A 25,170-nucleotide genomic window follows, 5' to 3' on the forward strand; every position below is an offset into this window, starting at 1 on the left:
GCTCGATTCCCTCGCCTTTCACCAATTGTTCAAGATAAGATGTACTCTGTGACATCATTTTCAGTATTGCAACAGAACTGACAAAGAAGTCCGCTTCACTTGGGATTAAGAAGAAAGTTGTGTGAGAAAAAACAATCAAATTCAAATATAAATCTCAAGAGAACCAGAAAAACTGAGAAAGAAATGGATCTACTCGCTTGTATATCACCAGAAAGGGTTTCTGTGCTTCCACAAACAGACACAAAATCGCCCTAAATTATACTCCAGGTTTGTGCAAAGACCATTACCTCAATTTACTCAGGTGTAGACTGGAGGAGATTGGCTCTGTTGTACAGAAAGACTCAGCTTTTTAATTACAGTTTTCTCTACTTCAGGAAAGTGGGAATGTTTTTCTATATATAATTCCATAAGTTATACCCGAGAATATCTTACCAACAAATGTTAAAAGTCAAAGCTTTACATAATTTTGCCATATACTTTTCCAAATCTATTCTTATTCTTTTGTCAGAAACATTAGCTTTGAAATAATGTTTATGTGAACGACAGGGATAGTATCACTCGCTGCAAAGATAATTATGTGGGTTTAACTGTATTACCTGGACAAAATCACACATTAACTTATTCAAAATTACGCAGAATTTTATTCGGCAACCTAAAATATTACTATTGCAACCAAGTTATAATTTATGAAAGTCAGTGGATGTAAGTGACAGACATTGGTAAACTAACTTTGGGCTCGCTTCCACAAAGCAATGAAAAAAACTCATTAACTTAATGGGGGAAACAGAACATGGTCTGTTAGACGTAAACTGTTAGTCACAGGCATAAAGAAACAGGCAAAACAAATGTTTTTTGTCCTTAAATTTAATAAAAGGGTTTTTTTTTTTTTTTTTTCCAGTTGGGGGGGGGGGACTTGGATTTTTTTAAAAAGGGGGCAGTTTGTTTATAAAGTCAATCCCTTTTATGACACGAAAGCAAATAATCTAGAACAGAGAGCTGAGTGCGTGACATTTTCAGTTTATTTGCATTATTGTCACAGTCAAATGTGTTGGAAGACATATGGGTTTTGACTGATTGACTATAGTACACTTGTAACAGCTGCAAGTTGCACCCAATACAGGAAAAAACAAAAAATTTCCTACTGTACTTCATTGGGGTAAATTAACAACTATACAACAGAAGGCTGACTGCCATGTTAAAAATCCGTTTAGAAGCAAGAGGATTACACCTCTATTGAAGTTGTGATAACTGCATTAGACACAAACTCGAACTTGCCCGTCTTATTTGGAGTTGCATTTGAAGTGTAGCTACACCAAATGGCCCTTAAAAAATTTTTTCGAAAACAATCTAGACCAAAGCCTTAAGAGACCAAAATGATTTCTGCTGCTTTTTTTGTTAGTAGTGGTTGATTTAAGCTGATCGAAAAAGATAATGACTTTAACATAAATAGAGTCTTATGACCATATCCCCAGTGTATTGTAAAGGAGGCCTAGTATTAACTGATTTCTGTCACCACAGATGAGCAGAGTTTAATCGTAAATAGGGTTTTATAAAAATACAAAAAAGAGTTTAGTTGAAATCTCTTTAAGTTTTTTACTTTATACAAAGAAGCAAGAAGGATTCTGCGATACGACAAGTTTAATATTGGTGTATTAGCACCTATGACAGCCAAGAAATAAATGCGAACAGTGGAATATGCAGACTCGTCGCGGACATGTAGCACTTGAGATTAAAACTCAGAGTTTTTTTAAGCCTTATGTTACCAGAACTAAAGCGGGCGAAGCACTGTCAGATCAGACCCCTTTTCAGCAAGGCACAGGCACTTGCTTTTGGACAAGCTGAGTATGTTTGTGGAACTTTATTATGACAAGGCACCGTACAGGGAATTTCGGGAATCTAATCTGTTCTGATGAAAGATGGATAGACCATTCAGAGACCGTGACTGTTACAGAAGATGGGAATGCAAGTTTGATTTATCTCCGACAGGTAAAAACTAGCAACAGAACGCTTACAAATTTCTCAGAAAAGAAGAAATCTGAAGACACTTCAACATTTTACTGAAACACAACGGTAAGGAAGCCTCTCCAAGCATGACATCCTTGGAAATCTTCTCTGAAAGCAGAATGTTTCACTAAAGCATGAAATTACTGTATCCAAACATTCACAGCTCATGGTGATTAATTGCATAACACCCTTGGCCAGTCTCCTCGTATCTGTAAGAGACGTAATATTTACCCCGGAATCACTTCAGGGTGGGGAGGGGGGAGGAGAAGGTGCGATGTGAAAGTGCAAACTATTCCATAAGCTACATTTTTTTCTACCCAACGTTATGCAGTATTTCACGTATATTTAATTTATTAGTAATAGGATGGAAGAGGTCACAAGGAACAGAGATTCAAGCCAGCAGGAAACATACAGAAGCAGCAGGCCTAGCAGGATTGCAGGCAGGATGTGAATTATAAAGATCGTCATGAAACTGTTAAAAAAAGCAGCTACAGTGGACCACTATCCCCTTTGGCAGACGGTAGTTAACTACAGGCCCATTCCCTTCAAAAACTTTCATGTAGAGCCGTCTTATCCAGCTTGCACCTCGGGATGCTTGCCTCTTACTTCCTGCACTCATTGCCCTATCACAGTGGCAGGCAACTATGGCACGGGTGCCAAGGTGGCACGTCGAGACTGATTTTCATGCACTCATCACGTGCCAGAGTCCTGGCAACATGTGCGGAGGCTCCTGCATTTTAAATTATTTTAAATGAAGCTTCTTAAACATTGATGACCCTTATTTTACCTTTTACATATAATCAGTTAGTTAGTGTAGATTATGAATACCGAAAGAGAAGAGATCTTCTAAAACATTATAAATGTTTATGGACACGTGAACCGTTAAATTAGAGTGAATTAAATGAAGACAGCACGACCACTTCTTATAAGGTTGTTGACCCTGCCCTCATCATCTCCTGCCCGCGATCCCGTCGAATCCTCCTGTTCTACGTTGTTACTGGTCATTAAGAGAATCTCTCTTAACACAGTTCGCCGCTGCAGAAAAGACTTTAAAAAAAAAAAGAACAAAAAAGGATAGAATTAACATCTATCAGTCTGCTTGTATATTGTATATCCCTTCTCTTACTCTCATGGGCTTTCTCCATTGATTTAGACTGCAAGTCATTTGGGCACGATGGACGTGATATTTCTGTTTGTACATGCCTAAGCAATAGGGGACCCATGCGTTTTGGTGCCCCCTGAACACTGCTGTTATTTGCTGGCTGAATACTACCAAATATACTAGCATTTTGAATCAGACAGTAAGTATCATATAATGAGGAGCATGCAATAAAACATTCTTGAAGTATATTATTGCTCATTTGCTCACTAATTCACAAGACATAGTATTCACGATGGGGATGGGACTCCCTATAGTGTGAATCTGCGAAGTATCTACTGTACATTTACATAATAATGAAATTGTTATAATATTTAGACTCAGACTTAGGTGGACGGTCAAACATGATCATTAGTCTGACAATCCTGCACATTGCAGGTCACAGAGCTCACCCACCACTCCTGGAATATGCCCGACCTGCTAGCTGAGTTACTGAAGTTATACAATCATGAGTTTTAAAGCAGGGGAGTCAGCGACTTTCAGAGGTTACCTTTCATTGTATTCACTCTAATTGTAAAGGTTTCGGCGTGCCAGTCATAAGTTTTATTTTTTAGAATGTCTTTTTCTATAAGTCTATAATATATAACTAAACTATTGTTGTATGTAAAGTAAATAAGGTTTTTAAAAGGTTTAAGAAGCTTCACTTAAAATTAAATTAAAATGCAGAGCCCTCTGGACCGGTGGCCAGAACCTGGGCAGTGTGAGTGCCACTGAAAATCAGCTCGCGTGCTGCCTTTGGCACACGTACCCCTGACTTAAAGACTTCACGTTAAATAGAAGCCATCATTTATACTAGTACATCGCTGGCCATTGGAGATATCTGCTGTTAGCAGTCACAGACTGGCTACATGCCATCGCAGGCAGTCTCATCATACCATCCCCTCCATAAACTGAAGCTCAGTCTTGAAGCCAGTTAGGTTTTTTTGTCCGCACTATTCCCCTGGAAAGGTTGTTCCAGAACCTCACTCCTCTGATGGTTAGAACCTTTGTCTAATTTCAAGCCTAAACTTGTGGATGACCAGATTATATCCATTTGTTCTTGTGTTCACATTGGCACTTGGCTTAAATAACCCCTCTCCCTCCCTCCCATTTATCCCTCTGATGTATTTATAGAGAGCAATCCTATCTCCCCTTAGCCTTCTTATGGTTAGACTAAACAAGCCAAGCTCTGAGTCTCCTCTCATAAGGTAGGTTTCCATTCCTCGGATCATCTTAGTAGCCCTTCTCTGTACCTTTTGCACTTTGAATTCATCTTTCTTAAACACAGGAGATCAGAAGTGCACGTAATATTCCAGATGAGGTCTTACCAGTGCCTTGTATAATGGTACTAACACTCCCCTGGAAATACCTCACCTCATGAATCCTAGGACTGCATTAGCAGCCTCTCTCACAGCTGCATCACAATGGTGGCTCAGTCATCTTGTGATCAACCAATACATCCAGGTATTTCTCCTCCTCCACTGCTTCCAACTGATAATAGGGCATAGCAAAAATTCTTGTTTAGTCAGTCCCTAAGTGCATGACCTTGCACTTTGCGCTATTAAATTTAATCCCATTTCCATTACTCCATTTTTTAAGGTGATCCCAATCTTCTTGTATGATATTCCGATCCTTCTCCATATTGGCAATACCTCCCAACTTTGTGTCATCTGCAAATTTTATTAGCACACTCCCACTTTCTGTGCCAAGGTCACTCATAAAAATGTTAAATAAGATTGGTCCCAAGACCAATTCATGCAGAACTCCACTAGTAACCTCCCTCGAGCCTGACAGCTCACCTTTCAGTATGACCCATCATAGTCTCCCCTTTAACCAGCTCCTAACCCACCTTACAATTCTCATATTAATTCCCATCTTCTCCAATTTAACTAATAATTTCTCAAGTGGAACTGTATCAAATGCCTTACTGAAATCCAGCTAGATTAGATCTACTGCATTTCCTTTGTCTACAAAATCAGTTATCTTCTCAAAGAAGGAGATCAGGTTGGTACAATCTACCTTTTCTAAAATCATGTCGTATTTTATGCCAATTATCGTTTACCTCTATGTCCTTAACTACGTTCTCTCTCAAAATTTGTTTCAAGACCTTGCATACAATTGAGGTCAAACTAACAGGCCTGTAGTTTCCTGGATCACTTTTTCTCCCCTTTCTTAAAAATAGGTACTTCTCTAGTCGTGATTATGACCCCCGAGTTTACAAAATTAAAAATGCTTGGCACATGAAATTGCAAGATCAATAGCAATTCCTTTAATTTCTTGGATTGTGATTATCTGTCGTCATCTCCCCCCCGATTTAATCCCACTGACTTTCATCCTGGATGTGGTAATTTCTACTTCCGTATCCTTGTTCCCATTAGCCACTCTGCCACTGCCCCTAAGCTCTTCATTTAAAGGGCTAATACTTTGCTTTGAAGTTTCCACATATTAACTGCATGAGAGAGAACACTATTGTTATCTGAGACATTACAGAAAGTTCATATATATATACACACTAAAGATATAATGGAAGTGAGAATACTAATGAAGCTACAACAGCTTTAAATGTATTTACTACACCCTTTAAACAGGCTAATTAGAGAGCATATCCAAAATGTTACACACAGTTGATGTGTTTATATATGAGGGGTATACATTCACATACCATAATATAGCTGCCTATCCCATCCCCTCCCACAATCAATACAGGTGAAAAAGTAAAACCTCTTAAACGTAAACATAGTTACCTATTGACAAAATAAATTTACTCTTTTATGGAACAAGAAATGTCAAGAAGGGAAAAGTTTTCAAAAAGTTAATCTGAAATGGCAAATGGAAAAAGATGGGTTTTGCCTAGCAGGAGTAGCGACTTTTAGTGAGAAACTAAGTCTCATCTCAAGTAGTAGAGACCAGATCAGAGCCCTGAAATGTGTGACCGTTCAGAGTTTATGACATGGTTTCCAGATCTGGGACCTTCAAGCTGGGCTTCTAAACAAAAATGTCCTGATTTTAAAAGCACTGAGAATCCTCAAATGCCACCAAACTAAATGGGAGCTGCAGGGGTCAAGCGTTGTTGATAGCCAGGATATTTTTATTTAACAAACTAAATATAGATTTAGGAGCCTAACTTTAGACACTCAAGATTTTGCCCCAATCCTTTTACCAGTTGAGTGTGTGTGTAAGGGTCATGGGTTTAAGTTCAGTGCAGATTTATACAAGTCTGGTATTTATTCCTACACTCACCCCAACAGGAGAATACCACACAATAACTCAGCATCACTGTGCTCCTGCTCCTGCATAGCAGTACTTTCCTGGTAGTCCAAGGAGCAATAAAACGATCTGGGATCCAGCAATTCCAGTTCTTTTCAACCTTACTCTCTGTATCTACAATTTACATGCTTTATCTACAGCAGAGAAAAGTTATCTTGTTAAGAAAACCGGAGGGTTGCTGAAGACACTGAGGCCATGGCTACATTGGAGAGTTCAGCACTGTAAACCCACCACCAGCGCTGCAACTTAGTAACTGTCCACACCTGCAAGGCACACCCAGCACTGCAACTCCCTGGCTGCAGCGCTGGCTGTACACCTGGTCTGCTTGGGGTATAACGATTGCAGCGCTGGTGATGCAGCGCTGCCTGTCAAATGTGGCCACCAAAAGCACTGTAATTGGCCTCCAGGGTATTAGGAGGTATCCCAGAATGCCTGTTCACAACAAACCGGAAGAGTGGCTGAACTCCAGGCACCCTGGAGCTGCTTATCTGAAATTAAAAAAAAACAGCTCCTGTCTGCTTGCTCGAGCGAGCGAGCGGAGGCAGGCAGGGGAATTGCTTTGGAATTTCACAGCTGTTTGCTTAAGGAGAGAAGCCACACAGCGGAGGGCAAGGGGGGAGTCCATGTTGAGCAGCTGCTTATGTGGTCTGAAGGCTATTTAGGAGTGCATAATTTGCATTTAGTGAATAAGAGAGGGGTGGGGGAAGGGGTTGAAACTTTTAAAATGATTGAAGGTAGGTGCTGTGTATCTTCCAGTCCTTAGAACTTTCAAGGCAGGGAGCTAAGAACAGTGTCAGCTCCAAAAATCCACTCTCTCTGTCTCCCCCACACTCCCTGTCACACTCCACCCCAACCCCCTCTTTTGAAAAGCACGTTGCAGCCACTTGAATGCTGGGATAGCTGCCCACAATGCACCACTCCCAACAGTCCTGCAAATGTGGCCACACTGCAGCGCTGGTAGCTGTCAGTGTGGCCACACTGCAGCGCTTTCCCTACACAGCTGTACAAAGACAGCTGTAACTCCCAGCGCTGTACAGCTGCAAGTGTAGCCATACCCTGAGTTATGCAGAAACCTGAAATTAAATTCTAGCCCTATTTAAGTCAATGGCAAAACTCCCTAATACAGAAAAGCAAAAAGTTTGGAGAGACCCAGAAAGGGAGATGAGAAATTACGCTATCTGAAAAGACAACCACCTCCATCTTTGTAATTCTAGATTGTCTCTCAAAAGAAGGAATTGGGAGGGAAGAAGATTCCCCCAAATAAAAATAAAAGCCATAAAACCAATTAGTCCTCTTCCTATATTTTGATTAGCCCTCTTCTTTTCATACTGGGTTTACATTTGCAAACTAGGTTTTCTGTAACAATTAATTCAGGGTATTGGTATAATAGTTTGAAAGAGCAGGTGTAGATGTGATCCCTGAAAAACCCTTACCAACACCCTCCAATCCAGTGGTTCTCAAACTTTTGTACTGGTGACCCCTTTCACATAGCAAGCCTCTGAGTGCAACCACCCGCTTTATAAATTAAAAACACTTTTTAATATATTTGACACTATTATAAATGCTGGAGGCAAAGCAGGGTTTGGGGTGGAGGCTGACAGCTTGCGATCCCCCCATGTCATAACCTCATTAAACTGAGGGGTCCCGACCCCCAGTTTAAGAACCCCTGCTCCAACCTAATCTGTACCCATTTACAGAACTACTATATTCTGGTATGTTACTACTGCTATATCAATTCTTTAAACTTCCAAAAGCCTTTCTCTGCCATCCTTGCATACACTTATACAATACTGTAAATCTAGGCTCATAGAAACATTAAGTGAATAAACAGAATAGGTCTACTACTTCACCGACGCTGGCTCATTATCACTTGCTTAAATAAACTAACTGGATTTTTAAGCATGGCCTCTCCTTTATAAATCCGAGCTGACTGCTTTTGATCTCTCTGTACCTGTATACATGTTTAGCTTCTCCGTAACCAAAAACTAAAATATGTTTCTAATACCAAATTTGAACTTATAGGTCTGTAGTTTATCTATTTTCTCCCTGAAGTCTCCTTTTGCAACAATCTCACATTACCTCTTCAGTCGCTGTAGATCATCAGTCTTGTTGCTAGTGTCAAAAGCGACACTAGTTCTTATTTTGAGGATTCTAAAAAATAAAAAATTTAAAGTCCTGAAAGTGCATATACCAGGTCTAACGATCAATTTTCCTTTAGGGTGCTCGCAATATGATCAGCCACCTTTTAAGTGGCCAGTCACAGCTAATCATACACTGCACATTTGGGGAAACAGCACTTCAGCAATTGTTGTCTTTCCATCACTTTAAGAACAGATATTTTTAATTCCAGAGCGCAGTTTGGTAGCATTATATATCACAGCCACTAAAAAAGTGTGCTACAGAATCTCGAGATGCTCTTGCAGCTTCTCCAAGGCAAAACAAAACAATGTTTATTCATCTCTTCTTTCTGTATTAGCCAATCCAAAAGTAAATTGAAAAGACCTGACACTATCATCCAAATTAAAAAACACAGTAGGACCCCCAAAACAGTGCCACCATGGCTAAACAAAGTAAAAGAAGCAGTTTAGAGACACTAAAGCAACCTTTAAAAAGTGGAAGTTAAATCCTATTGAGGAAAATAGAAAGGAGCATAAACTCTGGCAATTGAAGTATAAAAATATAATTAGGAAGGCCTAAAAAGAATTTGAACAACAACTAGCCAAAGACTCAAAAAGAAACAGCAAAAATTTAAGTACATCAGAAGCAAGAAGCCTGCTAAACCAGTGGGTCCACTGGACAATAAAGATGCTAAAAGAGCACTCAAGGAAGATAAGGCCATTCCAGAGAAACTAAATAAATTCTTTGCATTGTCTTATGGCTGAGGATTTGAGGGAGATTCCCAAACCTGAGCCATTCTTTTTACGTAAATAATCGCAAGAATTGGCCCAGCTTGGAATAAACTGATATTTATTTACTGGTATTGGAATAAACTGATAAGCTAAAAACAGTAATAAGCCACCAGGACCAGATGGTATTCACCCAAGAATTTTAAAGGAACTCAGATAGGAAATTGCAGAACTACTAACTGCGGTATGTAACCTATCATTTAAATTAGCTCCTGTACTAAATGACTAGAGGATAGTTAATGTGACACCAATTTTTAAAAAGGGTTCCTGGCAATTACAGGCTGGCAAGCCTAACTTTAGTTTCAACCAATCTGCCTGGTACTGTAGTAAAGAACAGAACTATCAGATACATAGACGAACATGATTTGCTGGGGAAGACACAACATGTTTTTTGTTAAGGGAAATCATACCTCACTAATCTACTATAATTTTGGGGGAGGTGTCAACAAATACGTAGACAAGGATGATACAGTGGATATAGTGTACTTAGATTTTCAGAAAGCCTTTGACAAGGTCCCTCACCAAAGGTTCTTAAGCAAAGCAAGCTGTCATGGGATAAGAGAAGAGGTCCTCTCCTGGATCCATAACTGGTTAAAAGATAGGACTAAATGGGCAGTTTTCAGAATGGAGAGAGATAAATAGTGATGTCACCCAGGGGTCTGTACTGGGACCAGTCCTATTCAACACACTCAAATGATCTGGAAAAGGGGGTAAACAGTGAGGTGGCAAAATTTGCAGATGATACAAAACTAGTCAAGATAAGCAAGTCCAAAGCAGACTGTGAAGAGTTACAAGGGGATCTCACTAAACTGGGTGACTGGGCAACAAAATGGCAGATGAAATTCAATGCTGATAAATGCAAAGTAAGGCACATTAGAAAACATAATCCCAACTATTACACATAAAATTATGGAGGTTTAAATTAGCTGTTCCCACTCGAGAAAGATTAGGAGTTAACATGCATAATTTTCGGAAAGCATCCACCCAGTGTGCAGCAGCAGGCAAGAAAGCTAGTAGAATTTTGGGAATCATTAGGAAAGGGAGAGAAGACAGACAATATCATATTGCCTCTAGACAAATCCATAGTACTCTCCATCTTGAATACTGTGTGCGGATCTGGTTGTTCCTTCTCAAAAAGATATATTGGAATTTGAAAAGTTTCAGAAAAAGGGCAACAAAAATGATTAGGGGTAAGGAACAGCTTCCATATAAGGAGAGATAAATAAGACTGGGCAAAACTATGCCCTAATACGATGAGTTATGAAAAGAGAATTTGAGAAAAACCAAGATAACCTGAAATAAAATTAACCCTCATCTACACTACAAAAAACATGTTTAAACGTGGTTGTACCCAAAATTGGTTATTCCATGTAGGCTGTATGGACAGAAGAGCCCCGTTACAACCATGTTAGAGGACACAGGGAGATGCTGTATTTAATCAATTTAAGTAATAGTTTATATAGAAGACTTATTAGAAAAATATTTAATGTTGTTTTGGCCTTCTAACAATACACGTGTTTTTATCGTTTTTGGACAGTTAATCATTGTATTTTTGTTCTTCATTTCACCTCTCTCTTCTCCTTCACCACTCCCCTGCAAGTTTCTCTGCAGCCATGTTCCTTTTTGCCCCCAACACATGTCCCTGTCACTTATGGTATATCCACACAACCCATGGAAGTGAACCTCTGAGTCCAGGACAACAGACTTGGGTTAGCAAGGCTCACACTGGAGCTCTAAAGATAAGCACTTTGAAACTGCAGCTCAGATTGAAGCTCCAGCACTAAAACCTACAGCTGAGGGTGGGCTCTCAACCCAGGTTGGGAGGCTTGCTCCTGTAGGCTGTGTAGACATTTTCTTAGCTCCCTTCTCCCCTTGACATGCTGCCCCAACGTTTCACTCCATTTTCACCTCAACACTCTTCTCCTGCAGACTGCTCTAATACTTGGCAGCGTCTCCAGTATTTTCTCTTCCTTCAAGTAGCAGTGGACTCCAGCAGAGGGACAGACGCTGGCTCCTATTTGTTTCCAACTGCTTTTACAGGCATCTATACTCTCCTTTGCAGTGAAGAGCTTTGTCACCTGCAGGAGCAGCTGGAAACAAAAACAGCCAGCACAGCTCTCTGTACACTAGGGGTCTCAAACATGTGGCCCGCGGGGCTCTTGCGTGTGGCCCACCAAGCTCCCCCCGCCCCCCTACCTACCCGTGGAATTGCCCCCTGTGGCGTTGCGAGGCCGGTGCTGCTGTCTGAAGCAGCTGGCAGCACGCCCCTTCGTGCCAGGGAGGAAGGGAAAGGAGGCAGAGGGCTCCTGCATTGCCTCCTTCCAGGCACCACCCCCTACAGCTCCCACTGGCCGGGAACAGGGAACCGCGACCAATGGGAGCTTCGTGGGAGATACCTAGAGGAGCAGCAAAAACAACACAGGCACAGAACCCTGAGCCCCTCCCTCTCCCCCAGGGGCTGCAGGGACATGGTTCCAGCTGCTTCCTGGAATGGAGCAGCATAGGGAAGGGGGCCAGGGCAGGCAGGGAGCCTGCCCTGGCCCTGATGCGCGCCACTGCCACCCCGGAGCAGCTCTAGGTAAGCGGCGCCGGGCTGGAGCCTGCACCCTGCACCTCAACCCCCTGCCCTGAGCCCCCTGCCACACCCTGCACACCACCTGCACCCCCTGTGGGCAGCGTTGGGGTGGGGACTTCAGGGAAGGGGTTGGATTGGGACAGGGAAAGGGTGGAGCGGGGACGCGGCCAGAGGGAGTGTCAGTGATGCGGCCCTCAGTTCAATGCACTAGTCCTCATGTGGTCCTCATGGTCATTTGAGTTTGAGACCCCTGCTGTAGACTCACTGCAGGTGTTCCGAGGAGTATATCTGGAAATCTTTGATGAGGGTTAAGGGTTGTCTCCCTGCCTGATTTTTCATTCCTGAGCACCTTACACACAAAACAATATATATGTGCTTGGTGGCAACAACTGAATTTTTGCTCTCTGTTTTTGTGGAAGTAACCACCATTCCCTTTTTTACAGTCACATGTTGGATCAAGAGGAGCTAGCAGCAACTGTCAGTTGTATCGCTTAAAAAAAACAAAAAAAAAACAAAAACAGAAATGGTTTAAGTAAGTTGTGTTTAGTCCCCAGAAAGATGTTTTGCATGTTTCCACATCTTTCACTGCTTAACAGTGAAGCAGTTTTTCCCTAGTAGTGCTCAACTATTGTCACTAAGTTCTTAGTATTCCAACAAAAGGCAAACTAAGCATCAGAGAAGATACAATGGACAGATACAGACGGATGGGAAGTATAAAGAAAGTTTGAAGGAGGATTTTGAAGGACCCCAGTAAGTTAGTTTTACAGATGTTCATGGGGAGTTCCTACCATGCATGAGGGGCAGCATGGAAGAAAGCACAAAGGTGCATGTATGAAAATTTAACACGTGGGCAATGGAGGCTGGTATCACGGGTCAATCTGAGACAAAGTCCACATCCTGATAGTGAATGAGAGGACAAGAAAGGTCAGGACAGGCCACAAAGGGCCTTGAAAACAAAGACAAGTATCTTATGTTTGATTCAACAGAAAGAGAGATGCAAAGAAAGGGCTGACATGGTCAAAGTGATGGGCTAGGAAAAGTATATTTGCAGGAGAATTCCAAATAGATAGGAATAGGGCAAGACTGCATTTGTCAAGGACAGAAAAGTATGCTGCAGTAATTTACGCATGGTATGATCAGACGTGAACAAGAGTTTTAGCTGTGTGGATGGAAAAGAAAGGCATATTTTAGGTATGTCATGCAAAAAGCATCTGCAAGATTTAGACATAGCCTGGTCATGAAAACCGCAGGTGGTCTGATTTGAGGATGATGCCCTGGTAAGAGCCTGAGCAACAGGCAAGATGGTGGTGCACAGGTTATCCACATTGTTTTTCCATTTTTATTAGATTTCTCAACGGTATGCACATCTGTTGAGCTGCTTGTAACTTACCAGTATTGCTTTATCTCCCTTCTAAAGTCTCTGATATGCAGAGAATTTCCTGGTGAATTTGGTCACATGCACTTGCTGAAATTTAACATTTGTCTTCCTTTCTTTGACAACCATACTGTTTCTAATCAGACAGTGGAACATATTTTCTACATTTTTGTACTTTCAACCCTGCAATTAACATCAACATGTGTGTGTTTGTTGTGTGTCAGGCTGCTTTATATCCAGCACTGTGATACACTAGACTCTCAGACCAATTATGTCACAGCAACTTCTAACAAGCTAGTAAGCACCAACCACTACTTTTGCACCAGGCTAAAACAAACAAGTTGATCAAAGAAATCTTAACATGTTTAGATATAGAAATGCACAGTGAAGGCAACCAAAAAACCTTATCTCTGCCCTGCAGTGATGTTATGCAAAGAATATAGGATTCTGATTAAAGCATTTTAGCGTTTCTGGTCCTGGATTAGACTTTTCTTTCATATGTTTAAATATCATTTTTAATCCTGTCTCTTTATCCCCTAGAGTAGCAGCTCTCAAACTTTTTTTACTGGTGACCCCTTTCACATAGCAAGTCTCTGAGTGCGACCCCCCCCCTTTATAAATATATAAAAAAGTGTTTTTAATTTAACACCATTATAAATGCTGGAGGCAAAGCGAGGTTTAGGGTGGAGGCTGATAGTTCGTGACCCCCCATGTAATAACCCTGTGACTCCCGACCCCCAGTTTGAGAATCCCTGCCCCAGAGACATCTGGGTGCCTTAAATATGCATTTTCATACCTTAAACAGGGGAGGCTCCAGGCACCAGCGCAGCAAGCACATGTCTGGGGCGGCAAGCTGCGGGGGGCAGCCTGCTGGTTGCTGTGAGGGCAGCAGTCAGGCAGCATTCAGGGGCACGCCTGCAGGAGGTCCACCAGTCCCATGGCCTCAGCAGCAATTTGGCGGCTGATACGCCAAAGGCATGAGACCGGCAGATCACCAGCAGAAACACTGCCGAATCCTCGTCCCCAGCAGACCTCCCGCAGGGATGCTGCTGAAGGCTGCTTAACTGCCATGCTTGGGATGGCAAAATAAATAGAGCTGCCCCTGTTAAAAAAATCTGGTTTTCTTTTTAAGTGTAACCTTATTTCTGAATTTCAACATCCCTGTAATGTTTTTATTCTTAAACTTACTGATGTTATGGAGTTAAGGTTAAGAGAAAGTAACAGCTTTTTGGTTTGTGAATTCTCTTCATTTTTAAAAAGTGTTATATATGAACACCAAGCAAGAAACACAAAGAGAATGCTATCACATATTTATAATAATTTGTTAAAATATAACATTTTTTATTATTTTAACTTTTAAGAGCAGTACACCAAAGCAGAGCAAAGCAACCCAAGTGTAATGGTGAATCTGGCCCTTAAACTGCAATGGATTTATCAGAATGCTGTGTTAGTAAAATCAGTGCTATGTGAATAAAGACGGTGAGAATTCAATCCCAAAGGCAGCGAGAACTCAATCCCAGAGTCCCAGTGTCCATGCTCTAATGGCTCCCCCTGTGCTTGGGCCCCCAGCAGTTTTGCCTTAACATGCAATGGAGCAAAGGCAAATAACTAGCTCACTAGTCTTCACTACAGAATCTTTAAAGAGCAATGACAGTTGGGGCAAGTAATCTAACCAAGAAGAATTCGCTGCATGTCCAGTCTCCCTTATACAACTGAGCCATTACAACTAATAAAACTGTTGCATGCAAGTCAGATGTACAGAAAGGGTGAGGACTGGTTGCACTATGTCACAATGGTCCCATTTGAGAGTTACCGAAGCTGTTTAACTGATCCCATCTAGCCATAAAAAAATTAGACAACAACAATATAGCTTAATTACAACTAGTTCTCTCAAACAGTTTAAGATTTCAATTAATTTCAACTATCATGGTAAATTTCAAGTATGTTATTCCATTAGGATTATTTGGAACAAAAACACAATACTAAATTTCTTAAAAAGCAATGTTATTAATTATAATGCAAACAAATTAACAGATTTACTTATACATTCTCAGAAAATTCACTGTGCTCAAAAAGTCTTCTAAACTTGGAGAATTTGTTTTAAGTTTGTATTTCTCCCTAGACAAAATAAAGGTTTCAATGCACAACACAACTCTACCTTACCTATGGAGCTGCGACCAGATACATACATATGCACACCTACATGCACTTAGAATGCAGAATGGAAAGCTGCCGTTAAGAGTTTATGTTTTGTGCTAGTTGTAACAGCACACCTATTTCAACAGCTTTCTGCCTTTTCCTCAGTGGTATGCATATTACTCACCAGGAACCCTATAGCTTGTCACAAAAGAGGACACTCACTAGTATCTCTTTTCCATCTTTAAGTATTAAAAGCATAATCGTTTTTTATATAGTCAAGGAGGAAATAGTTCCCTATTACAAGTATTTCTGTCAGTCTTCTACGGGACAGTTACTTTATACTTGAAAAAGCGTATTACACTAACCCAATGGAGTTCATTTGATACTCAAAGCTTACCTCCAAGTATATTGATGGTGGGTTATGCTCTCCTCCAAACTTGTCAAGCAGCGCCTCTATGTGTTCTTGTGTTAATTTAATCATCTGTTTGATATTCCATACCTAAAATATAAACATATATTTTTGTAAATCAAAAGAGGCAAGTCTGAGATAGATTTTAAAAAATTAAAAACCATGAACCCATATCTTAGTAGCTAAAAACTAAGTTAATCTTTAAGGCTGAAAATAGGCAGACTCCATATTTTACTGAAAATGACTGTAAAACGTGTCCTAGACCCAAATCAATCATTTTTTTCCAGAGCTTTGTTGACAAAAGTCCTTAATGAAAATACTGTTTCAAAGTATCAGTAATATCAATCAAAAACAGCAACTGATGGTTATTATGATCACCTACTATCAGTATCAATACAGTCTCAGTTCTGTTCCAGTCAAACTAAACTGAGCAAAGACCCTTTCATTTTGAAATGCAGGAACTGCTAAAAAAAACAAACATCTCTCTCATATATTACTTTTCATATGGAGATCTCAAAACACTTTACAAAAGCCTTATCTCCATTTTATAGATGGGGAAACTGAGGTAAAGATGTGCAGTGACATGTCTAAGGTTACATATGATACAGCATAAAATGGAAATCTGATTAGAGGAGAAAACTAATCTACATAATGTTCAAAGTTTCAGGATTTTATTAATCTGTTCAAGTTGCTATGACGACACTTGCAAATCAACAAATATCAAACATTCAGTGGTAAACTGCTAACTACTGTAATCACATGATCTAGATATTTCTAATGTACCTATCACTGCAGTATTTAAATACCCTGATCTTAAACACATTGTACACTTGGGGCTCTTTACTGCCTCTGTTTGCAAGTTTTTCCCACTGACTCTGCAACTTCTTGAAAGAGCCCATAATAACCACTGTTAGTATTATGAGATGACTATGAGTGCTACCTTGCAGTGTAAGTCATCACTATGCAATGTTCAGTTGTTGAAGCTGAATCAATACAATAGTAAGTTCACTTACAGGAAAACATGGTACTTTGATCCAGTAGAAGTTGAATTTTTTTACTTGTTGGACCAATAGACTCTGGCCTCCAGAAGAGAGATATTTTTAATTTTTCTTAAAATTACATTTGCTATCAACTTAATGTGATGAAAAGTGAGAAAGATTTAATTTCTACAAGCCAGAGAAAAAATACTTATCTGTTCTCTGAAGGTACCATTTATAAAAGTATCACTATTCAAAACCGATGCTGTTACTTAGAGACTAGTGGAAAAGTAATATAGCTCAAAATTCAAAAAGCCATCAGTTCCAAGATGGAGAATTGCATACTGCTTCTTCCAATGGAACCTCAGAGATTCACTGACAGGTCACAGGAAAGAAAATACAAATCCCTCAGTCTCTAAGGAGAGAGGTGGGATGGTGGTGATAGAACTTATACCTTTACGGAAAAAATTGCAGGGAATTAGCTTTATGTTCTATTAAAAAAGATACCAGTAACAGAATCCCAACTCCATGGATGTCTCAAACATTATACTAGAAGGTAAGTAAAGAGAAAAATCTTTCTGCAACACAGAACATGTTAGAAGTTCAAAACACACCTAACTAATTCATATTTTAATAAAGATATCTCAGTTATTCAGTAGTAGCTATTAAGGATGGGGACACCACAAAAATAAAACAAGGTGAAAAGACAGTTGGGTAACCTCTAGCCCAATACAAGTTTGAAGTACTGATGATAAATTTTGCTTCTTCTCAAAAGGCCAATTTCAAGCTATAATAGTTTGTAAAAAGATGTACAGAATTTTGTGGCTGCCTTCCAAATATGTAAATTCAGTGGAGGCTGGCTGTAAAGACCAACTTTTTTTTTCTGAACTCACACAAATGTTTGTTAATATGACCATTAAGTTGTATGCCTGCCAAGCAGCAGCAATGAGAGAGCTGTGCAATGTATACATATCAGAAGAATCAGAAAGCTCTGTCATTGAATCTCTTCCAGGTAAGAGAGCAGGGAGTTTTACTTGGTAAACTGATGGAATAAGATCCTGCTGGTTTGGATGCTGGGAAAGAAAGTAGGCAGGATGATTAAGGTGGAACCCCAGCACTACCTTGGAAGATATTTGCAACTGGATCTGTAAGAGCCCTAACGCTCACTCAAGACACAAGCTGAAATCACCCGTATCGAAGGAGAACCTTCATTTAATAAGTCTGCTCACATATAAAGTGGTTGTAAAGGAGGCTGTTACACTAAAGTTTAATCACCTCATTCACATCCAGCATGGGCACTTAAGCTTTTTATTTTTTATGTACTACATTTATAAGCTCATCTACCTCCAGTGTTAAATAGGGCTTTAGGTATCCTAAAACTAAGCAGTGATCACAGAGTTCCCAGCCCACACCACATTTTCTGTGAGCATGAGAAATCCACTCTAACACTATGGCTGGAGTCCCTACTAAGCTACATCTCCACTCAGCTCTTGGTAGGGTTGGCAATTTTTAAGAGCACTTAAGTGACTTCGAATCAAGTCTCGCTGACTTTCAATGCAACTTTCACTTTTAAGTTATTTAGGCACTTCTGAAAATCCCACCCATGGATAACCACCTCATGGAGGGGCTTAGGACTTAACATTCCTCTCCTGCACTAACAGCATCACATACATTGGTGGTTGAGGAAGGAACTGTCAGTGGACAAGGTGGTCTCATCTGGTTGTCCCTGTACTACCAGAAGCTTCCCCATTTCTTCTCTGTGGTGGCTGAAGGGTGAATGACTTCCTCCCTCCCTGCAAAGATGTTTTCTACTTTGCATCCAGCAGTTACTATTCTGAGCTGCTTTTTCTCTCTCCCTCCTCCCCATTCTACTGTTCTAGAAGCAGTAGCACCAGAAGGAAGAGAGGGCCACTCTATTCAGCAGCTGATAGGCAGATAGAGAGCAGCCCTTCAGAGCCAAAAACTGGAGTTAACGCCCTGGAAAAGACCAAATAGCTGCCAAATGTACTCAAAGGAGTTGGGAAGAGCACACAGTAAATTCTAAACCACACCTTTTCACACAATCATGGACCTTTTCTATTGGAATTGGTTCGTTTTCCTAGATGGTTGGAAGGAGTCTACCTGAAAAATTAATATCTTGAGCTCTACTCCCTTAGGTGCATTACTTACAGGAGGAAAGGTACATGAACTCCCTCCCCATCCAGTAAGTAAAGAAAGCATCCCTCAAAAGTGGATCTTAAACAAGTTATGCAGAACTCCAATAGTGTGTTGCTTGCAGACACTGCAACCCGATCTCTCTAGTATGCCTCACTCATGAAAGAGCTAGCTTCAATCTGAGACAACTCACATGGCCCTCACATTGATTGAAATACTCTGCCTACAATCAGATTCTCTTTCCTGCCAAGTAACTGGTAATTAGACATATTGTGGTACACTGATCAAACCCATCCTTGAAGAACTGCCGAACACAGGAGACAACACTCATTCTACCTTGCACATAGAGAGGATCCTGTATGTTTGAATCAACCATTTCTGAGAATATTAGGTCAGTGAAAGCTCTGAACCTTACCTCATGGATCTTATCTCAAAAAAGCTGCATCTAGAGCAGTGGTCACCAACCAGTCGATCGCAATCTCTGATGGTGTAGCGTGGCTGCCGCTGAGGCAGGTTCCCTGCCTGCCATGGCCCCATACTGCTCACAAAAGAGGCCAGTGAGGCCACGTGGCCCTTGGGATTGGGGGGGGGGGGCACGGAGTCTCCCTCTGCGCACTACTACTGCCTGCAAGCACCGCTCCCGCAGCTTCCATTGGCCAGGAACGGGGAGCTGTGGCCAATGGGAGCTGCGAGAGCAGTGCCTGCAGAGAGGGTAGGCAAGCAGGGCCACATGCCCCTCCCCCACAGGGGCATGTTGGCCCCTTCTGGGAGCAGCATGGGACCACAGCTGGCAGGGAGCCTGCCTTAGTCTTGCTGCACTGTCAACCGGGAGCCACCCAAGGTAAGTGCTGCCTAGAAGGAGGCCACACCCCAGTCCCCTCCCGGAGCCAGCACCCCATACCCCCTCCTGTACTCCAAACCCACTCTTGCGCCCCAACCCTCTGCCCCAGCCCTGACCCCCCTCTCAGAGCCAGCACCCCATACCCCCTCTTGCACCTCAAGCCCCAGTCCTGAGCCCCCTTCCAGAGCCAGCACCGTGTACCCTCTGCAGCACCCCAACAGTCTGCCCCAGCCCAGAGCCCCTTCCTGTACTCAAACTCCCTCCCAGAGCTTGCACCTCTCACCCCTCCTGTACCTCAATTCCCTGCCCAGGCTCAGCCCAGAGTGCTCTCCGACACTGCAAACCCCTCAGCCCAAGCCCAGAGTCCATATCCCTCCCAAACCCCTACCCCAGCCTGGTGAAAGTGAGTGAAGGTGGGGGAGAGTGAACAACAGGAGGTGGGGTGGAATGAGCAGCGGGGGCTAGATCTTGGGTTGCTCTTAAATTCAAAAAGTGATCTTGGGTATAAAAAGGTTGGAGACCACTAATCTCTAGACTGTCCTAGAGAGAACAGCTCCTTAAAAATGAAGCTCCATGTATGTACAACCCATCTCAAGCAGGAAGCATGTGATTACTCCATCTGACTGAGGGAATCTAGAAGCCTCTGCCTAACTCCAGCTAGCCCATGAACAAGCCACTACTTCATGGAGGCAGTCAATCACATGTAGCACAACACAACCTGACTTTAACACTACAGCTTCCATAGCTGTCACCTCATACAGAGGTCTCCCATGCCATAAGCTACTGTTATGGCTATCAGGCCCCAAATCTGTAACTTAATCCATTTTGAAGCCTGATGGCTTCAATATCTCTTCTCTGCTAGGTTCACACCACTGATACTGTACCAGTGCAGAAGGCCTGGAGTCCAGTTGGGCTTCCACATAAGGTACCTATGTGATGGGTTGGATCACCGAAACCCCCTTGAGAATGCCACCTGATGTGCCCAGACTACTTCTGAGCCTGTTTTCCCTGCCAACTTGGTACTTCAGTGCCTTGCCTTATTTTAGCCAGACATGTTTGCCTGCTGCAAACACAGATCCAAGTCGGAACCACGTCCACCACAAGCTGCAGGCTTAATTGAAAACAACTTAAGAAGTGCTCCTGTCTCCAGCACTCAGATGCCCAGCTCCCAACGGGGTCCAAACCCCAAATAAATCCATTTTACCCTGTATAAAGCTCATACAGGGTAAACTCAAATTGTTCACCCACTATAACACTGATAGAGAGGTATGCACAGCTGTCCCCCCCCCCATATTAATACATATTCTGGGTTAATTAATAAGTAAAAAAAGTGATTTTATTAAATACAAAAAGTAGGATTTAAGTGGTTCCAAGTAATAACAGACAGAACAAAGTGAATAACTAAGTAACTAAAATAAAACACGCAAGTCCAAGCCTAATACAGTAAGAAAACTGAATAAAAGGTCAATCTCACCCTCAGAGATGTTTCAATGGGCTTTTTTCACAGACTGGATGCCTTCCTAGTTTGGGCCCAATCTTTTCCCCTGGTACAGTCCTTGTTCTAGCTCAGATGGTAGCTAGGGGATTTCTCATGACTGCAGCCCCCTTTGTTCTTTTCCAGCCCCTTACATATCTTTTGCACAAGGTGGGAATCCTTTGTCTCTCTCTGGGTTACCACCACTCCTTCTAAATGGAAAAGCACCAGATTAAAGATGGATTCTAGTTCAGGTGACATGATCACATGTCACTATAAGACTTCATTACCCACTTGTCAGCACACAAATATACAGGAAGGCTTACAAGTAAACAGAGCCATGTACAGTCAATTGTCCTAGTTGATGGGAGTCATCAAGATTCCAAGCCACCATTAATGGCCCACACTTTGCATAATTACAATAGGACCTCAGAGTTATATTTCATATTTCTAGTTTCAGATACAGGAGTGGTACATTTATACAAATAGGATGACCTGCTCAGTAGATCGTAAGATTTGTAATGATACCTTACAAGAGACCTTTTGCATGAAGCATATTCCTGTTACATTATATTCACTCAGCATATTTTCATAAAATCATGTAGAGTGCAACATCACACCCCATTCACCTACATGGGAAAAGCTGGAATGTTGGGTCTTTAAGAAGGAAGCCCATTGCCTCCGGCAGCACAAACAGATGTGTGGGTTCCTTCCAATTGTCCAAATAGCAAGCAAGTGCATATGAGCCTCTTATGGCTCTAGTTACACAAGAGATCATCACATCTCATTCTCCTTTACAACTATCTTCTGTCATAACAATCAAACTGTTGATCAATATGGGCAACTTAGTCATGGGAGATAGAATCTTTGCAAGAACCAGTCCAAGACTATAGAACTCACTGCTGGATAGCGTAAGAATAAGCACTATGACTTTGCAGGCTAAATGCAATACACCACTCTGTTCTCAAGCTCTCTTCTAACTGCACCCTTACCCACACCCATCACTTTTTCCAGGGGCTTGTCTACAGGGATTTAGTCACACCAGAGGAGTGTAAATTTTAGTCCTCACTAGCGTGTGATGCACTACTGGCTCCCATGGAGCCTGACGGCATGCACTAAAGCATGTCAACGTAGTCTAAATTAACACACACTAGGGAACTTTTAGGGCACCACACCTGGGTCAGGTTACTGTGCAACACAAGAGGATTAAAATTTACATCCCTTTGGTGTGCACAAAAGTACCATGTTGACAAACCTTAGGATAATAAATACAACATGCACACACACAAGCACCTACTTTTGCTTTGGGGAGGGAGAAGGTGGGGAAGAGAGAGATGTTCTTACTCTTGGAAGGCTGAGACAGTTCTTTGGCTAGCCAGGACTGAGAGTCACCTTGTTACCCCCTGCTTTCCACAAGAGTGTCTTTATTGAAGTAGCTGGGCATCAGCTCCATGACGCCACCAGCCTTTCAACCACTCTCCTCTGGGCTATGGCAGCCCTAAATTTGCCTTGCAGATTAACAATAGATGTACCTCAATCCCCGAGTCCCTTTGAATCATTCCCCTGTGACATCTAGCTCCCGACACTGTTTACTCACAAAAACTCCAGATTCTCTACACCCAAAGGTTCAGCATACCCCAGTTTACCAATTTTACCTTAAACCACCACTCCTGTACAACACACAACACTTGTGAGCACTTAAACATATTTGTTGTTTACTGTAAAAATGAAGATTTAACTAGAAATAAGAGTGGTGGAAACAAAAAAAGGAGGAAGGAGATAGCTCAGTGGTTTGAGCATTGGCCTGCTAAACGCAGGGTTGTGAGTTCAATCCTTGAGGGGGTCATTAAGGGATCTGGGGCAAAAATCTGTCTGGGGACTAGTCCTGCTCTGAGCAGGGGGTTAGATTAGATGACCTCCTGAGGTCCCTTCCAACCCTGATATTCTATGAAAAGGGTTACAATATAAAACAAAATCATAAAATGCAAATCTGGGTCTACACTTATCAACAGCTACCCTTCCTATTTAATAAAGTAGATTTCCCAATCTACTTCAGGGATAGCTGGTTTCTTAAGAACCATAATCTGAAAGTTCAGGAAAACATCCCTGCTCCACACAGGGTTATCCTCAGTAAATGGGGTGCTTTTCCCTCCATGTTGTACCAAAACCAGCCTTCAGTTTCTATTCACAGACAGGGTGAATACTTACTTGTAATTTTTTGTTTGTTTTTATCTTTAAGTGGTTTCATTTGTTTGTTGTTGCCTCTGATGGCTTCCCATTCAACATCTTAGTATTGCTCAAGGCTAAACAACTGAGCTTGCATAGCATCACCAGCCACACAGGGTGAGGTGGCAACTCCCCCTTGCCCAAATGGGCCATTACATTATCTCCAGATGACTAATTTCTACTCTAAGTGCATAAAGCATACTTTCAATACATTGTTTCTGAAAAATACCTATACATACACCTTACAATGATTATGGATCTTAACACGTTATAAGCTTTGTGTAGACATCTTACGTTACCGTTTACAAATAAGTGTCGTGTAAGATGTGTTTAGTTTAGTTAGTCTGTCAATTCTTAGTGAGAGATGTTTGAGAATAGGGGATCCATTGCCAAGGAGTCTTCAAATATTATGGTATTAGGCTATGGCTGCCAAAGTATTTTACAGAAATTAATAACTGATGCCAGACCAAAAGGCAACACCCAGAATTATTAGTGTTGGTCTCTTATAAGAAACCTGTGATACTTTTAGTGGTCGTACTACATTCCCCCTCCTCCCACCCCCAAACACACTTAAGTGTTTGCAAAAGCCTGGAGAGCACAGACAGACAGTCACCTTCCTTAGGAAGCTACATAATTGCAGACACTATTTTCTACCTTTTCCTACCAGAAATACTAGATCCTTTATATTCAGAACATCCTTGTCTTTTATTTGGAAATACCTGATATAAAGAATCTGTTTCTTCTTTCACCTACTGGCATGAGCTGAATGGTATTCTTTGTCAGGAGAAATTAAACTTCTGGTAGCCTTCAGGAAATTATTTAAGCTCAATTCAGTAGCCCCATTTAACAATGCTGGAGACCCAAAGCCTAAGTGACAGATGTGCTTTAAGTCTCTCCCCTCCCCTTTCCTCATAGGGAGGTATACTAGCTAACCCAGAGAAGCCAAAGGATTCCAGGCCAACAGCTCAGTGACACTGGTACTAGGGCTTTGCACCAAAAACGTCTCTCATGCACTTCATGCTGAAAAAGGTGACAACCCCAAAGGAATTCACTGCAACAAATAAGAATGCTTAAATAAGTCTTTCAGAATGCCCTTCAGATCACAAATTTTTGTAAGTGTTCCACAAAGCTATGCTAGAACTATGAGATCAGTTAGTCCTAAAATGCCCTGATACAGGACCGGCTGAAAGAACTACATGTGAACATGATAAAAGTGTTTTTTCAAACTGATTTGCAGGGTGAACATACTGCACCAATGCAAAGACAATCCATGCAACCAACAACTTATATGCAACCCATGTCCCTATAATAGCATACTTGCTTAGTACAGATGGAACCAAAGAACTCCAATGAGATGTGCTGTAACATTAATTTGACATGCTGCAAGAAAGCCTGACAGCCCTACGTATCAGGAAGTTTGAGATGGAGGAAGACTAAAAACATTTATATATGTTGTAGGTAATACTTCACATTTGTAATCCAAACTGTATGTCAAACGATCAACACATCATAATATCCTAGTAGCTACATTTATTTACAATTGATTATTTAGAGATTTTCCTGCATTACGTCAAATCCACATATCTTAAAATAAATGTAACTGGATTTGGCGACTGCAACTGGAGTAACTGCTGCAGATACTTGGTAAAGAAGACCACTGACTTTGGCCCATAAGGGAAGCAGAA

At 41.5% G+C, this 25,170-nt stretch overlaps 1 protein-coding gene across 3 annotated transcripts in view; it reads right to left on the reverse strand.

Moving 5' to 3' along the window:
* BRAF (B-Raf proto-oncogene, serine/threonine kinase) overlaps nt 1–25,170 on the reverse strand; it is a 136,768-nt gene that overhangs the window by 101,176 nt on the left and 10,422 nt on the right. For all 3 annotated transcript variants that reach the window (XM_032783183.2, XM_075069045.1, XM_075069041.1), the window contains exon 2: nt 15,802–15,903. In XM_032783183.2, coding sequence (XP_032639074.1) covers nt 15,802–15,903 — 102 coding nt within the window. The remainder of the gene's footprint in view (nt 1–15,801; nt 15,904–25,170) is intronic.

This window comes from Chelonoidis abingdonii, chromosome 1 (genome assembly GCF_003597395.2).
Source record: "Chelonoidis abingdonii isolate Lonesome George chromosome 1, CheloAbing_2.0, whole genome shotgun sequence".
Taxonomy (NCBI): domain Eukaryota; kingdom Metazoa; phylum Chordata; order Testudines; family Testudinidae; genus Chelonoidis; species Chelonoidis abingdonii.